Source organism: Anabas testudineus, chromosome 1 (assembly GCF_900324465.2).
Source record: "Anabas testudineus chromosome 1, fAnaTes1.2, whole genome shotgun sequence".
NCBI lineage: Eukaryota > Metazoa > Chordata > Actinopteri > Anabantiformes > Anabantidae > Anabas > Anabas testudineus.
Window position 1 is genome coordinate 25,762,432 of NC_046610.1, and position 16,368 is coordinate 25,778,799.

General features: G+C 41.7%; 1 protein-coding gene across 1 annotated transcript; it reads right to left on the minus strand.

Annotated features, from left to right (window-relative positions):
• Window positions 1-1,218: 1,218 nt before the first annotated feature.
• hpgd (15-hydroxyprostaglandin dehydrogenase) lies at window positions 1,219-13,396 on the minus strand. Its single transcript, XM_026358838.1, has 7 exons — window positions 13,195-13,396; window positions 12,506-12,629; window positions 10,757-10,863; window positions 7,025-7,121; window positions 4,201-4,277; window positions 3,945-4,108; window positions 1,219-1,926 (listed from the first exon to the last, which is right to left on the minus strand). Exons 1-7 carry the CDS (start codon window positions 13,285-13,287, stop codon window positions 1,803-1,805), a joined length of 786 nt encoding a protein of 261 aa, XP_026214623.1. The 5' UTR covers window positions 13,288-13,396; the 3' UTR covers window positions 1,219-1,802.
• Between the last annotated feature and the right edge of the window lie 2,972 nt (window positions 13,397-16,368).

Here is a 16,368-nt window from a genome sequence, read left to right on the forward strand (position 1 = left end):
AGTCCAGCATTTAAAATGTTACTTAAAGTTACAGATGTAACTTAAAAGTAAAAAACGTAGTAATTTGCACTTCCAACTTCCAAAATCTTGTTGTGGAGATGTACTGTTGACACATCCTGTTAAGTCGGTGTCATTTAACAGTCTGGCAGCCATGCAGACATATTTACTTCTAAAGGTTTTTGAGTGAGGATCACCCTTCTAACCAATCAGAGACTTTCTGTCAGCTTCTAAAAATCACTTTCTGTCTCAGTGATTTCTGCAGCATCTTATTTATTGTAATTTGGTAATGAATGAGCACAGGGTAGATGAACAGCAACTGACAGGTCCAGCAGAGCGCGAAGAGCTGGGTGGAGCGGAGAGGATTCATTTCAAGTGTCAGGCTATTGCTAGTTTCAGTTTCATAATGTAGCTTTGGTAAGGTATGTAATAAAATGAACCTTTTAAAAAGTCAGAGTCAGAGATTGTTCAGTGTAAATACACAGTGATATTTGAAGGTTGGTGTCTCCTGTACAATTGTCTTAGAACAAGTTAGAAGTTGTACAACAACAACAACAACTCCTGTGGCTCAGGAGGTAGGGCAGTCATCTGCCAATCATGGGATTAGTGGTTTGATTGCTGGCTCTCCTATCACATGTCAAAGTGTCCTTGGCAAGATACTGAACCCGAAGGTGCCTCCAGTGAGTCAGGTCAGCTGCTATATTGTGCTGCCATTTATCATTTACAACTCAGACTTCATAACTCGGCCAGGTCTAGAGGTAGCAAGTAGACCCAAATCAGGAAACTGCCACCACCACGTTTCCCAGATAGGATCAGCTGTTTATGCTAGAATTTGTTAGGTCATCAGGAAAAACACCTCCTCTCACAATCTTATAAACAATCTGACTGACAATAAACTGGTGGAGTCCAAACTCTTCAGGAATTCTTTTGTTCTTTTTTAGCCTGGTGAGCATCAACAAGAAATGTCCTTTGTTTGAGTCACTTCTACCTGGTTGTGTTGTTAAGATCAGGCATTGATAGTAAAGAACCAAAACTCTTCTTAAAATAAGACAGGTCCTCCCAGAGCCACACATGATCATCATTACGTTGACAGAAACATCCATCCAGCCATTATCTTGTCCACGTTTGACGGTCTTCGGGGGCTGGAGCCTGGCACAGGGCCTTAGAGAGAGACACTCACACTGACAGCTATGGACAATTTAATTTACCAAACTACGCGTCTCTGGATTGGAGGTTTTATTGGGTTCCATTAATCTCATTTTAGGACTAAAATCCTATTTTAGGTCAGATTCATGCAGAACAGTGAGAATTCTAAAGGCTTCACAAAGCATCACTGTACATGCACAACATGCTGTCATTGATATGGATACAGTTCATTTATTTGTTATTTGAAAATTGTATTCACTCAAAAACTGCATTTTCTATTTAGTCCACTAAGTGGTCCTTATAATAAAAGACCAAAAGTCCCATGTGAAGTTATTCCACTGTAACTCTGAATTGTTTTACACAGATCTGTAAAACCAGCCGTTACAATTCTTATTAAGACAGCAGTTGTATAATCCGTCATATCTGAGGTGGCTGACTGAAAAAGACAGACCTGTACCTTTGGTCTTTCAGGTTTTTATTAGTATGGTCATCATCATCCTATCATTAACATCACGATTAAATTATGAAAATCCAAACATGTCTCTGATACAGTTCTGATATTAACTCCAGCAACAGCCAGACGCCGTCCTTAGCCGTCAGACAGGTTAAAGCGCTTCAGTGTTCATCCAGCAGCAGCATGGAATTATGTGTGCCAAAGCTCAAGCCGACATGGGTTCATAGGTGTGGAAGTGGATTCCCTTGGAGCAGGTAATCTTCATCACTGCACTGTTGAGACTGGTGTCTGTGATTAACCTCATCATGCCCTCTGCTATCAGTGATGGCCTGCAGGTAAACACAGAGGAAAACAGACTCGTAAGATGAGACTGGAAGGGAACAGCACAGTCTAAGTGAGAGGGCAACTGTGGTTTTCTTGTTCAATTTTTAGGATGGGACTTGGCACCAGAAATACATTACTGTCCAGTTTTAGCACATTTAGTTGTGCATTGATAACTTACGTGACCAGGAAGTCACCTGGATTCAATGCTCTCTGACACTAAACAGCTTCCTTCCTGCTGCTTGTCTCTGCACAATTTGAGTTTTCAAAGACCATTTCCACACAGCTATAAATAAACACAGTGTGGTTGATGCACTGTGGAGCACGAACCATCCTGACCGAACCCTCACAGTGAAGTGATGGAGAGCATCACCAGATGCTCTCAAAGCAGTTCTGCACATGTAGTGTGAGGGAATTTGTGTCTCTACTTTGGTTCATTCCCACTCAGGACTGCTCCAAATAAACACTCGTCAAGTTTCCTGAAAGATAAAGTATCGTTTGACAGCCAAGTCTCCTCCGGAGCACTAGTGTGGAAAAAGAATGTAATCAGAGCAGAGACAAAAAAACATCCAACTAGAAGCAGAGGGGCTCCGAATGTTTTCAACGCTACATGTTTTTAGCTGTAGTTGTTTGGAGTCAATATAAATCTGCTCACAAACAGAAAACGACCAAATCTAGCAGCGTAAAGAGAAAGAACATTAGTAGGCACAGAAGCAGATACAGCTCAGCAGTGCTTTGTTCACCGTCTGTAGTGAGGCAGTCTTTAATACTTCCATCTTGTAAACACACAGAGATTAAAACTAGTTGGGTGGTAGTCTGGGAGGTTGTATATTTTGTGCATTTTATGATAGACGATTTTAAATCTATGTAGCTGGGTGGCAAATGAATTTCTACTTCAACCTCCACAGTTTTTAAAGCTGTTCAAATGTGAATTCATGTGCGAGTTTCACTTGTTATTTCTAATTGATTGGTTGATTACAAAGCCACTACAGAGTGATATAGGAATGATGCACTTTGGCTGTGAAGTCAGCATCGTCCTGGTTCCCTCGACAAAAAGCCAGTTCCCATTGGCTTTTAAATACTTAAACAATATAGAATGTACTGCATCACGGGGACTGGAAGGGCTAAAGAGCTAAGAAATCTTTGGGTTTTACACTTTCCATGCTGCCACATTTAGTAGGAGTTAAGTTACTTCCCCACGTGCATTATGGGTGTTTCCTTCCTGTGAAAAAAATAGAAATTAAACAGAAGTCAAGGGTGCTGGTCCAGGACGTCGAGCACTCTGTTTTCAATTATATAGCAAGTTCCATTTAGCAGCCTGCAGGCGTAACCATGCTATTACTGTACTGATTCTAGGAAATAGTCTGACACAGATCTGGACTCTCTTTAAGGGCTATTAACAGTGTGTTGATTTGTGCAGCCTGTTACAGTCCTACGTGGCATTACTGTTATTAGTTTTAGAACGATTTTAAACCCACCAAATTACACAGGAATGTTTGTGTCATTTGTTTTTGTGTCAGTACACCAGCCCACTGTTGCAGTTGTGTGAACATGTCTTACTGTGACTGGAGTTTTCTCTGGGTTCCTGAATGTATGAGACATGTTAGTGGCTGCTAAACAAAACTTTCATTTACAACTGATATCATAATGACACTCTCTGGTATTTACAGTTGTTTATGAACATTAGCTTTAAAGGTTAAACAGTGAAAATTCACTTTTCTGATCCAAACTGAACTATCCAGACATTAATACGCAAACCAAAACTGGAGTTTATGACCAAATACCTGCACAATGTTCCCACCAGCCTCCATGACACCCAACTTTACAAAAGTATACCAGACCACAAAATGCACACTATGACACCTTATTAATTATTTACGCACTTTTTTTTCCACCTTCACCACATAAGCTGCTTCTGTATTGCACAACATCGCGGAAGAAATAATGTTGCACCATCAACACTAAGACTTCACTTTGAAGACCATCATCAAATGAATAACATAGGACAGTGTGTGTGTGAACTCACTGTAAAATTCCAAACTTGTCCATGCAGCGTTTGAAATCATCCTTAAACTTGACAAACTTGCCCATGTTGTCTTCATGTTCCACTGAGTCGAGCAGGGGAGTATCGACGAATGCTGGACACAGGACGTTGATACGAACTCCATAGTCTCCCTGAGATGATGCGTCCTGCAAAGACATGTGAGATGACTTGCTGAGTTTTGAGCTTAATGGACAGAGCATCCAAAAAGGTTTTAAAGGAAACCTATAATGTGTCTTACCGCAATAGCTCTAGTGAAGCCAATGACTCCATGTTTAGTAGCAGTGTAGACAGGCTGATGAGGAGAATGCATGAAGGCTGCAGCATCAACAACAAGGAGCGAGAAGAGAAAAAGAAAACTCTGTGACTCTGTTTTCATGAACGAGCAGAATTAGATTTGGCTGTTGGCAAACACAGCTGCGTCTGCTTCTGAACAGCAACTTCACACTGTACCACTGGAAGCTCAGTTAATCCAGGTTTAATGAGATAAAGTTCAGCTCATGTTTCTCACTGCCGAACTAGAACGCCTCCATCTCCTTTTTATGGTCCCACGTTGAAGAGAAATCGTCCCTTGTTTGAATATAGTTCTTGCTTTGAAATACCTCAAATCACAGTGCACATTAATACAGTTACTCACCAGATGCTTTTCATTTCTGTCATCTCAGATTAAGGCCAAAATTTGCACCAGGGAATATGTGTGTGTGTGTGTGTATGTGTGTGTGTGGCATTTTGGAAAAGGGTGAATTCTTTCACTTTACTACACGTCTTTCAGAGCTTAATGCCTAACCCGGTCATTTGCATAAAAGAGAGAGAGCGAAATAGTGGAAATGTAATTTGAGGGAACAAACAACTAAAAGTTACTGAGTGGTTCCCAAATCGCTGCGTCCAAACAGAACCACAGATTGTGCTCCATGTGTGCAGAGCTCACTGTTCAGCTCACATTCTTTCAAACTGGCTATTTGACAGCAGGCTATAAACTGTAAACACCTAAAAACAGACTGATATTTGACATCGCACATGGACACACACATTCTTTCAACCCAAAATAAAGTGCTCATACTATGCTTGACCAAGTTTGGACAAGTCTGTCTTTGTTATGGGAATGTCAAGTACATGTGCACACACGCACACTGATGTTATCACAAATGAAATAAGTGAAAAATGATTACCACATGTCTGCTGTTAGGGGAGGCTTAACTGTTGTAGTCCCACTACTAGAAACAAAAACATCCTCTGCCAAAATCACATGCAGGTTTACAAATCGGAGTCTTCGGGATATGACTAAATGCTGGCACTGGAATTGTGGTACATTTATTTAACTACAGTATCATTTTGAGGTATTTGGGTATTTGCATTTTACCTTAACTTTGCATATTGCAGATAATCACTGCAAACTATAATTATCTAACACATGATGATGTATTATGATGAAGCAATTCCCCCTTTATCAGCTGCATCATTAGGAGCATTTACACATCAATACATTAAGACAGTTGTATGCAATAATACATATATCTACACAATCAGTTTTATTCAGCGCCCCTTTTGTTGGAATTTTAGGGAGTTTTTCTAATGACTCACATGTGTGAGTCATATTAAAAATCATTCTAAAGTAGGTTTCCTCTATCAATAAAATCAATATTTGGAATACTGTTAGTTTTAATAACTGTAAAACTTGGTGAAGAGTTAGCTGTGGATCCTAGTAAGTCCTGCAGCATTCCAGGCACAGTGTTACACAGCAGTAACAGTGTGTTACAGCACTATAATGAGGCGTTGTGTGTGTACAGTCTAACTAAACAGGAAACAACTCACTTACCTACTCATGTGGTTGACTGACATCTTAAATTAAGAACAGTATTCAACAAATTTCCCCAATTATTTCATGTTATTATCGAGCTTATGTGTGACTGTGTGTATATACCGTATATAGTGTATTCTACGGCTTCATCAGAGTGTTTACAGGCTTGTGTGCATATGATCGAGGGTGTGGTTATGTATGAGACAGAGGTGCAGAATGATCTAGATGTTATGGTGGACGTCTGCCAGCTTGCTGTGGTAGCTCTTTATCATGTTTTTTCACACGTAACACACACAGTCGAAGAAGAGAAGGACTGTTTTCATAAGCCTGGCTTCCAGAGGCTTTCACAAATTCATTTCCATGACATTCTGACATCAATAAATCCCTGTGTGTGCTGTTTCTCACAAAGGAGAATGTTTGGGCAGTAGAAAGACATATGGTTCCAACTACAATTGAAGTGTCAATAAATTCCCTCTAGCTTTTTTTGCAAGTTTGACACATGGATCTCTTTCCTGAAATCCAACCAGAGGTCAACAGAGCTCACTGTGTGCATATTTGGGATTTAGTACAACAATACCTGTAACAGCTAACTTTCCTGGCTAGTCTAGGAAATGTAATACTGCTCAGATGGCTGCAGAGCAGCGAGGTCCCAGATCCTGACTCAGAGTGAATGAAAGCACATTTTTCTTTGCACTGACCTCAGGGTCACTTGTCCTGCACTCCCACAACTTGTCATCCACAGAATTCTGGAGTGTTACACAATTCACATTTACTGAGAAACAGCAGAGGAGATCCCACCCTCCCAATATGTGTGTGTGTGTGTGTGTGTGTGTGGAGAGGTTTGGGGGTTTGTGTTGCAGTGTCGGTGTCATGCAGTTAAACTCGACCTACTATTTTTCCATTAGGCACAGTACCTGGTGCTGTCAATGTTCCAAGCAAACTGAGGTGATGCTGAAAGGTGAAGTGTAAACACCGCAGACCACTGATTGGTCATAGACAAGCTACGTTTACGACAAACCACACTTTAACAGCAAATATTTGAGGTACAGATGAACCAAAAGAAGTGTGTTCAGAGAAAACAGTTACACTTGGTCTCCTCTCCACTAGTCTAATGTCGACATTACTAAAGTCTTATTCAACATTCCTAACTACGGGGAATTTAGAGTCACCAATTCACCTCACATGCATGTGTTTATTCAAGCAGTGTTCATCTCGATACCAAGTTCTTAATAAATAGGAGGTGCACTTGTGTGTGTGTTTGTGTTACCTGCCATTGAGGACACATTGATGATGGTGCCTCCTTCTTTGCCGTACTCTTTACTCATGTGTTCCAACGCCAAATATGTCCCCTTTATTACAGAAGTCTGTAAAGATGAAGAGACAGCATGGTCACAGTGGATATCTTCACAAAAACAGGAAGTGAAACTGAAACAGAAGAATGTGTGAACCCACTGACAAGTGTAGGTATTTATACTGTGTTGAGTGTAAACTGACTTTACCTAAGCATTGTATTGTCAAACCTCCACTATCTCTACAATAAATGTTGTTTAGATTTACGTGTAGATATTTTTTGTGCTGACGTGGAACGTTGAAGCTGACTGTGACACTGCAGGAGTGGACGGGGGGTCACAGCATAGTGTTTGGGAGTCTCTTATTGAACTCAAGAGCTGTTTTGTCACGGTCTCTTAGGGACAATTGGTGCCATAGCAGGTGTCACTTGCATGCATTGAGGAAAGCAGGGACCTCACTAGGGTTCTTATTCATATTCCCAGATTAGGCAGCTACAGAGACTATAAACTGCATCTGGCCACTTCTGGCTACAGGCCAGCCTGATACAGATGTATCAGTGTAGGAGTGATCAATCTCCATTAAGGAAAAGATTCAACAAGTTTTTGTCTTTTGTTGTGTGAAGCGTTGCATTCACACATGACTTTAAAAAGGTCTATCTCTAGTCTGCAGACTTCCTGACATACAGTCACATATCCCCTTTTCAGATGTGAAAGACTGATCGCGTCCTAATGGGTTGACAAGAGGGCATCATTCTTTGAAGCTGCTTAGAACAACTAAATAAGTAATCCACCACAAGTAGTACAACTTCAAGTGCTTTAGTTAAGTAGAAGTGCAAGGTACTGAATAATATACTGTAAGTACAGAAGTTCAAGCAATCCACCAAGAATGAGAGATCTATCTTTGGCACCAATCACATTGAGTTACTGATAAAAACCAAAGTATTTTAAACTCACCAACGTTGACATTAAAAAACATTAATTTTCACTACCTCTGTCCAGAAACTGCATGATGAACGTGCCATAACTAACAGTACTCATTAAGCGGAGCAATATTCTATCATGTAGTAGTATAATTACAAACATTATGAACCATCATGAATGTTGCAGCCGGTTGACTGTTCCTCCAAATGTCAGTTGATAATATTTTACAGGAATCTGCCTGCAAAGTAGTAAAACTGAAGGACTTGTGTACTGAGTGTACTGTCACAGGCCCGTGCTGCGGTCTTTAGGAGACATTGACATTGGAAGCATTAAACTTTATCAGCAGACCAACAGGTTGTTGACCCACAGTGTGAGTGAAGTCACATTTCAGCAGAGTTTCAGTTTTCCAGACCAATGTAATTACATTTATCTGACAGTACAGAGTAGTTAACCAATAAATGCAAATCATCCTGTAGAATCAAAGCCTGGATTTGATATAGTTTATTTAGATTTAGATCTACATACTTCATGTATTGTATTATTATATTTTCAGCTACTTAACAGAGTTTATCATATAATTATGTTATTTCATCTGAGTGTTTGTTTTGTGTCATAGTGACCTCCTCACTTTTACTGCTGTGGTTTCCTAATATCATGTCCAGATGCAGAAATGAATAAAAAGACGGCTGTTTGCCAGTTCCCTGTCACTCGTAGTACAGCAGCAGTCAGCGCAGAGTGTTGCCACAACAGGAGACTCCATATCTGCTGCAGCTTTGTTGGCCAATTCCAATTCCAGCAGTGACTTGCTGTCAAAATACAGACTGCTGTGTACTGCGTTATCTGAAACAGCTGATTTGTATCAGCTCAGACGTTTTCTATCTCTGCTTCGTTGGTAGTAGATGCTGTCTGACTCGCTGGCGACACTTGTTATCTCTCCCTGCCTCAGGTTTCCATTGACAGTTATGAGCTTCAATTAGAGGCTGAGGAAAGTCAGTGTCAATCTTCTGCTGTGTTTCTGTATTAAAACAGATAAACAACCCATAATTTGAGTCTCAATTAGGACTATTAATGATCTGAAGCTAAGCTTTTCTTTGCTGGGATCCAGTTGGACACGATGACTCGATGATTGGCCCACTGGCAGGAAGTGATTTTGTTGCTGTTAATGTGAAGCTGTTACAGAAGAGTACATTATTTAACAGAATAACCAGTGGGTTGTGATGATGAAGTATTTTTTAGTATTCTCAAATATCAGCCAACTGTTGAATCAGTCTTGATCATATAGTCCAGATAACTGATAACTAACTAGTCTACATACAAACAACCCAGGAACTGAACAACAGTCAGACTCTTTATTTAATTCTGATTATTTAACAAAGACACAAGATCAACAACTTTGCTCCTCTCCTTCAGACTGATAAGAAAAAGATGCCTGACACAAATCTAGGCTTCATGTTCAATTTGGCAGACTAGAAAAACATATGTGAGCAACTCATCATGGAAAAGCCAGTTTAAAATCTTACATCAGACCCCAGAGGTTTGACAGAAGCTGAGTCCAAACGTGTCTGAATACTGTTTCAAAACGTTTCACGTTCCCTTCATTTAAAAAAAAAGTGATTGATTATTAAAAAACAAAGATCAAACATGCTCCACTTGCTGTATAAAGCCTCTACGCGCTGGCTTGTGATGGTTAACTACTCCCACAAGCAAAGTATTGACTCGGTTATGTCTCACAAGTGAGACGCGGTCTGATTCGGATACAAATCCTCAATTTCTATTCAAACTATGTCTTGATGGCCATATCCTTGAGTGCTGTCATTACTTTTATCTTGATCCAACCTCAGTATCAAGGTGCTAGTTTCCTTTCTTTCCTGAAAAGCCCAGTCTGCTAAAAATGATGTGTCTATACAAACTAAACTGCAACAGCAATACATTTTTATTAGGAACCTGAAGTTGGAATCCTGACCCCCAACGCTACTAGAGGTGGGTCCATGTGAGTAGGAGCTCCGACATGTGTGGAACAACAGCAGGACTGAACACTGCAGAAACCCTGAGACAGCCAAGGTTCCAGCTAGAAACGCTGAAATAACACATTCACAGTGTTTCTGAGTTTTATGAATGCAGAATAAAAACATGTTACAATGTTGAACTTAACTATTTAAGGTTTATCCAGCTATTAAGTTAGAACAACTTAACTGAGTTGTGTTCAACTGACATCAACTCAGTTTCATTCAACCCGTTGTTCACGTTTCTTTTCTTTCTTTTTTAGTGAAGTGACATTAACCTTCTTTTAAAACCTGCCCTGTCGTCAAGCTGTGATCTGCTCTATCTGGATTACATTACAATGAAGTCCTCTTTGCTTTGAATGTTCAACCATTCTTTGCATTCCTTGTCATCTTCATCCAGAGTAAATCTCTAGCTTGCTGTTTGTCAGCATAGTTTACTAGGAAAATGTGGAAGGGGACGTTTTTTTATTCTTATACTTGTTATCGGGTGTTATCAGTAACTTAGATTGTGTTGAATCTTACAAAGGCTGCATCTTTGTTTTTCAGAAAGATCCAAAGGAGTTTGGCCAACTATCTGCATTTGTGCCGAGTACCACTTCAGTACAAAGCCGACTATAGTTAAACTAAATTTAACAAATGTTATTCTTGTTGTGTATGAGGAGGGCAGTAACATGTCCAGTCCCTAAGGGAGACACGCTCTTGTTGGCTGGTCACTGAGAGACTTGACAGGACTTTCTGACATGAAGATCAGGGTTTACAGGTGCTACTGGCACTTTGTCATCTTACCAGGTTGACTTGCACGGTCTTCTCCCAGTTCTTTTCATTGTTGATGCCAGCGTTGTTGATAACTATGTCCAGACGACCAAACAGGTCCACGGTGCTCTGGAAGGCATCTGAATGACAGAGGGAAAAAAGTATGGGGATGACTTTGAGGTGGACACAGCAAGTGGCCAGAGTGGAGAGGACAGAGATGGTGGAAGCACACCGCTCACATGTCCAGGTGTTAATTAGACTAATTAATGAATTACTCATCACTCTCACACCAGCTGCTGATGTTTCCCAATCTTTCCTAAAATTCTTTATAAAAACAACGTGTGCTGTTCCAGTGAATCTGTTCACGGCAGCGTTCAAACCAACATGTTCTGTGTGGCGATCGTGTGGCCTCAATGTGCACATGCATCGTGCTCTTGTACAGAATGAGTCACTGGGAAGTTGTTTATCTCCCTGTGTCGGCAGACGAGCTTGGATAAACAGCTGGGGGGAAGAAACCTGAGGTGGTAAAACCTGCCTGTGTCATCACCTGCCTCGTTCCACCCTCAGACACCCCGCAATTAGAAACAAACAGCGCTGCTTTTAATAGTCTCGCCTACTTTACACACCCATCAGAGAGCACAGTGGGAGACACAGTTAGTAGAAAGGCACATGCTAACCGCAGTGCATGCTCGCATTCACATGCTAATGTGAGCTGACGTCACGCTGTGCTGCGTTTCCATTAGCTGTGAGGATCGCTGCCTATCTGATGCAGTTTGGTATGTTGTCAATCAGCAGATCTCACACTCGATCATGCAAAGTGCATGTGCCCAGTCCCAGTATGAAGCTATTTACAACAATGTGATGAGAGGCGTGCAGGTGACGCCCAGCCGCTCCATTCCCAAACATGCATCACGCACTGACTTCACGTTCTCTACAGACACCTGAGCGGGGAAGTGTGTGAAGACGGTTTTCTACTTACTACACACACAAACAAACACGCACTCTATGCCACGGACTCAGCACAGGCTTAACGCGTGCCTCCAAATCGACAGCAGCACTATCACACTGCGAGGAGTAAACTAAACAGCATTCCACAGCCCTTCGCCTGCAGGGATCTAGTTTTTCAAAAGCAGACAATGAAACCTTGTTCCTCACGTTCGCTCCAAGACACACTTATTAACTCACACACACTTTAATTCTGTGCTCCGTCTTTCTCACCTACACAAATCCCAACACACACACACACACACACACACACACACACACACACACACATGCACAGATCAGATCAGAAGTAGGTAAAGTAAAGAGGAGCGGGACAGGCTCCTATGCAGGTATGTTAAACATAACATTGAGAAGAACTACATCAGAACAAGACCGGACTAGACTTGTTGTGGAACAGTGTGTGTGTTACACATGTCACAGATCGTCTGCTGTGACGCGTTAGACCGAACCTGCAGATCCTGCAAACACTGACTGCAGCTGTCGTGTCAGACAACAGTGACTCTCCAGGAACAAGTTCTTGATTCCTGCCAAAAATAGCAGCAAGGTTTTTGCTTTTTGAAGTCACTTCCTCGTGTGTTATGGTAAAAACGCAACCTTCTGTGAAGCACTATGTTCTCGTGTCATATCCAGTGGGAACCGTGATCACTAATTACATAATGCAGCAGCCTGGACAGCTGCCAATAAAAGGAACGTGTTGATGAAAGCATATCTGACTGTTTTCACAGTGTCACTCATCAAGTAGTAAGTGATGTCAGAGGAGGTGCTGTCAGGTGGTACCTCTCAGTTCGTCTCCATTGGACACATCACACTGAATGAAGATGCAGTTGCCCTCTCCGAACTCAGCGTCCAGCTGCGTCTTGCACTCTTCACCCGTGGTCTTGTTCAGGTCGACCACGGTCACCTGGAGGAACAAACGCTGAACTGTTAGACGTCCACAGAGAAGCATAATGTGCAAGCTGCACGTTTGTATCCATCTCTGCAGAAGTGCTACATGACAGAGCGCTTCACAGCTGTGGTTTGGTTGTGGCTGTGTCAGTAGCACAAACAGAGTAATCGAGTTCATCGAGTGCTGCACCACAACCCCTCGTTTCTCAGGGTGTGAAATTTCTTAGCAGCTAATTTGTGTTAATCAAGAACGTGTTTCCTCTGCTCTTTCTCACCTTCGCCATGCATCTTCCTGTCAGATGTCCCCGGTTCAATTTAAAAACATCCCTAAATGATTACTATTAAACACATGGTCAAGCAGGATGAAGTCAAATAGAAGCAGTGCTGGTGTGTAGAACACTGGATGTTCCAACTTAAAGTGCTGAGGTCAAACTGGATCAAACATGAGCGTCTGATGCACAGTCGCACCGAGGAACACATGAGGTCATGTTACAAAAAAGCACGAGCGGTTCAAGTGAAGACATCTGGGAAGTAACAGCAGCTTCCAGCAGTGAAGTGGAGCTGGCCTGAGAAGTACTGACCTTGGCTGAGTTCTGCAGCAGTGACTGGACCACGGCTCTCCCAATGCCCTGAGCCCCCCCAGTCACCAGAGCCACCTTCCCAGTCAGAGACATGATCCCAGCACAGCAGCAAAAGCTCTCTTCTCTTCTCTTCTCTTCTCTTCTCTTCTCTTCTCTTCTTCTCTTCTCTTCTCTTCTCTTCTCTTCTCTTCTCTTCTTCTTCTCTTCTCTTCTCTTCTCTTCTCTTCTCTTCTCTTCTCTTCTCTTCTCTTCTCTTCTCTTCTCTTCTCTCTGTCTTCACCTCCCCCTCCTTCTTCTCTCTCTCTCTCTGTGTCTCTGTCTTCTGTTCTCTCCGTCCCTCTGTGTTGTTGCACCTATCTGCTCTCTGCAACTCAACCATAGGCTTTCACACTGTTGTGTGTGTTGTCAGTCTTTAAGCTGAGCTCTTTTCCCTCCCTTCTTCCCTCCCTCTCTCTCTCTCCGTCTCTCTCTCTCTCTCTCTCTTAGCTTATCAGTTATACAAACACAACATGTGTGTCAGAGAGAGAGAGAGAGAGAGAGAGAGAGAGAGAGAGAGAGAGACAGTTAAAGGCTAAGTAAACTCTGCAGGATAGTAATTACAGGTTTTCTGCAGCTTGTTGTACCTGCCCTCCTGTCTCCTCCTACTTCCTTCACACCTTCTCCTACAATCTTTCAATTATCTTGCTTTTGTTGAACACACACACATACACACACACACACACACACACACACACACACACCATGTAGCTTCACACTATTTGCATTAGAACCTGCGTTTATTGAGATGTTTTTAAAGCCGTGACTGTGTCCATGTCAGGCTGCTGTGTGTCTGACGGCTGTTACACAACATGCAAAGTGCTCAGTAACACATTAAACCACGGTTCAGGCCTCTGCATGTTGAATTAGTTCAGTAAGACAAACCAAAGTTACTATCAGTCATTTTCTGCAGCTTGTGAATATGAAGCTTAAATATGAGAATAGAGTTCATGATCATAATCAGGAGTTATCTTGTTGTCCTTCCTTCATTCTTACCTCCTGAGAGGACGAAGTGTTTAATTCGTGTTTACTCTTTGGCCTAATTAAAAGTGTTAAACTCACGGAGACGAAGAAAAGACTCTTGATGAGACTAAATTCTGTCTCAGGTAACTTTCTCTTTTTAAAGGGACCATTTGAACCCTGAAATCATTCCTCTTGTCCGTACAGAGGCAATTTCATGCTATCATACTTACTTATTTTATTTAATTACACCTTTAAATACATTTTCTGTCCCGTCACCTCCATTGAAAGCACTTTCTATCCACAGCAGGTAGAAACAGGAGGAATGATTACAGCCTGTTAAACCTTTCAGATCATATTCACAAACACTTTCTTAGGGTTGCACCAGTGTGCACTTCCCTAAATCTACACTTCCTCATGTATGAGCAGCGTTCACACAGTGGCTGTGCTACGATGGCCTTTTATGACCTGAACTGTCGCCGACTACAGCGATCAGCAAATATGTGCTCATTGAGCTGATGAGTTACTACTAGTAACTCTACTAACGTGTGGTTTAACCTTTACAACATTGCCCACATGCATTAAGATCTAAGTTGACTGAAGGGTGTTGTCCTGTGGGAGGGCACTGACAGTCGCTCATGCATTTTCCTGTGTTAGACGCAGCTACACAGCTTTCAGCAGTAGCTGGGGGAGTCAATCAACACTTTAGAACGAGCGGGCCCATTCATTAGTTCTTGGTGCATGCTAATGACACGGATTATTCATGGATGAATATGGATAAGAGAAGAAAGTCCAGAATGTCAGGTTGTGTTTAATGGTATTTACAGATGAGCCACATTTAAAGTGAGCAGAAGAATTGAAACATGTGACTGACCCCGGGGGTTGTTCTTACCCAGGTGTGTCCTGAGAAATAGATAGTTTGAAGTAAAACTAGCACTAAATGATTATTCTTGGTTTTACTTGTGATGAGAATAAATCTGAAAACCAGTCCAGAGAGCTGGAAAGTCATTTTGAATCTGAGATAAGAGGGAAACTAAACTAAAAACCATCAAGGGCATTACACAAACACAAACAGCGGACATGGCCGTCCTCAAAAAGAAAGACACCAACAGCGTACTGAACAGCAAACACAGAACGGGGGCAGTCAAGCACATTAACAACAGCTGATGACAGAAGTCTTGTGAGAGCTGTGAAGGAAACCCCCCCCAAAAACAGGCACATCAGCAGCAACCCCCCACCCCCACTGAGCAACAGGCGTACAAAAACATTTTGTCAATCAAAGGAGAAACTAATGGCGAGGAGCAGCATCCTCTAAAACACCGTTGTAAAATATCGAGAAGGTTTTGTCACCAGATGAACTCAACTGAACTTTTATGGGAAGAGGGAGTTAAAGGGAACAGCAAAGTTGGGTTTCACAGTAAAATACCAAATGTCATGTTCTGTAAAAATGACACCACGTTTCTGATCCTGTAGACAAACAGCACAGCTACAGTTCTTTTTCAGTTTCTAATACTAGTTCACAGTAATATGCACTACGTGTTGTAATGTTGCAGTGACCTGGGAGAGGTAGGCATTTCCTGAATCTCCTGGATACTCTAGTTGTGTGTATATGAATATCAGTTGATTATAGACCTGCTTTGATGACACATCGAAGCATCTTCAAGCTCAGAGTTCTACAAGCTCAGTGTTATGTATGTCTTAGGCTGAGAGACATGAGAAGACAAGGCATTAGGAGATTGGAAGACATTAAGAAGTATCTACCAAATTTCTTTTTAACCTTTACCACCAATTACAGCCTCGTTATTTTTTTATGTTGTATGATGTTAAAAGCTTGGCACACCTATCTTTTGGCAGTTTCTCCCATTCTTCTTGCAGTACCTCTCAAGCTACATCAGGTTGGATGGGGAGCGTTGGTACACAGCCATTTTCAGATCCCTTCACAGTTGTTCAATCAAGTTAAGGTCTGGGCTCTGACTGGACTACTCAAGGACATTGACAGAGTTCTCTTAGCCACTCCTGTTATCCTGGCTCTGTTGTCTTGTTGAAAGATGAAATGTCCGTCCTGCACCTTCCACCCACCCAGACCACCTCCTTGGAATTCACACTTAAACATCACAACATGATCATAAATTGATTACATTCACTACAAAGACGTAATCATGGTTTTCAGTTTGGACG

Excerpts from the sequence above, each read along its gene's own strand:
- hpgd (XM_026358838.1), bottom strand. The coding sequence starts at position 13,287 with ATGTCTCTGACTGGGAAGGTGGCTCTGGTGACTGGGGGGGCTCAGGGC. Across the intron at positions 10,864-12,505 it reads CAATGGAGACGAACTGAGAG|ATGCCTTCCAGAGCACCGTG; the intron begins GTACCACCTGAC and ends TCTGTCATTCAG. Across the intron at positions 1,927-3,944 it reads GACAAGTTTGGAATTTTACA|GCCATCACTGATAGCAGAGG; the intron begins GTGAGTTCACAC and ends GTTTACCTGCAG.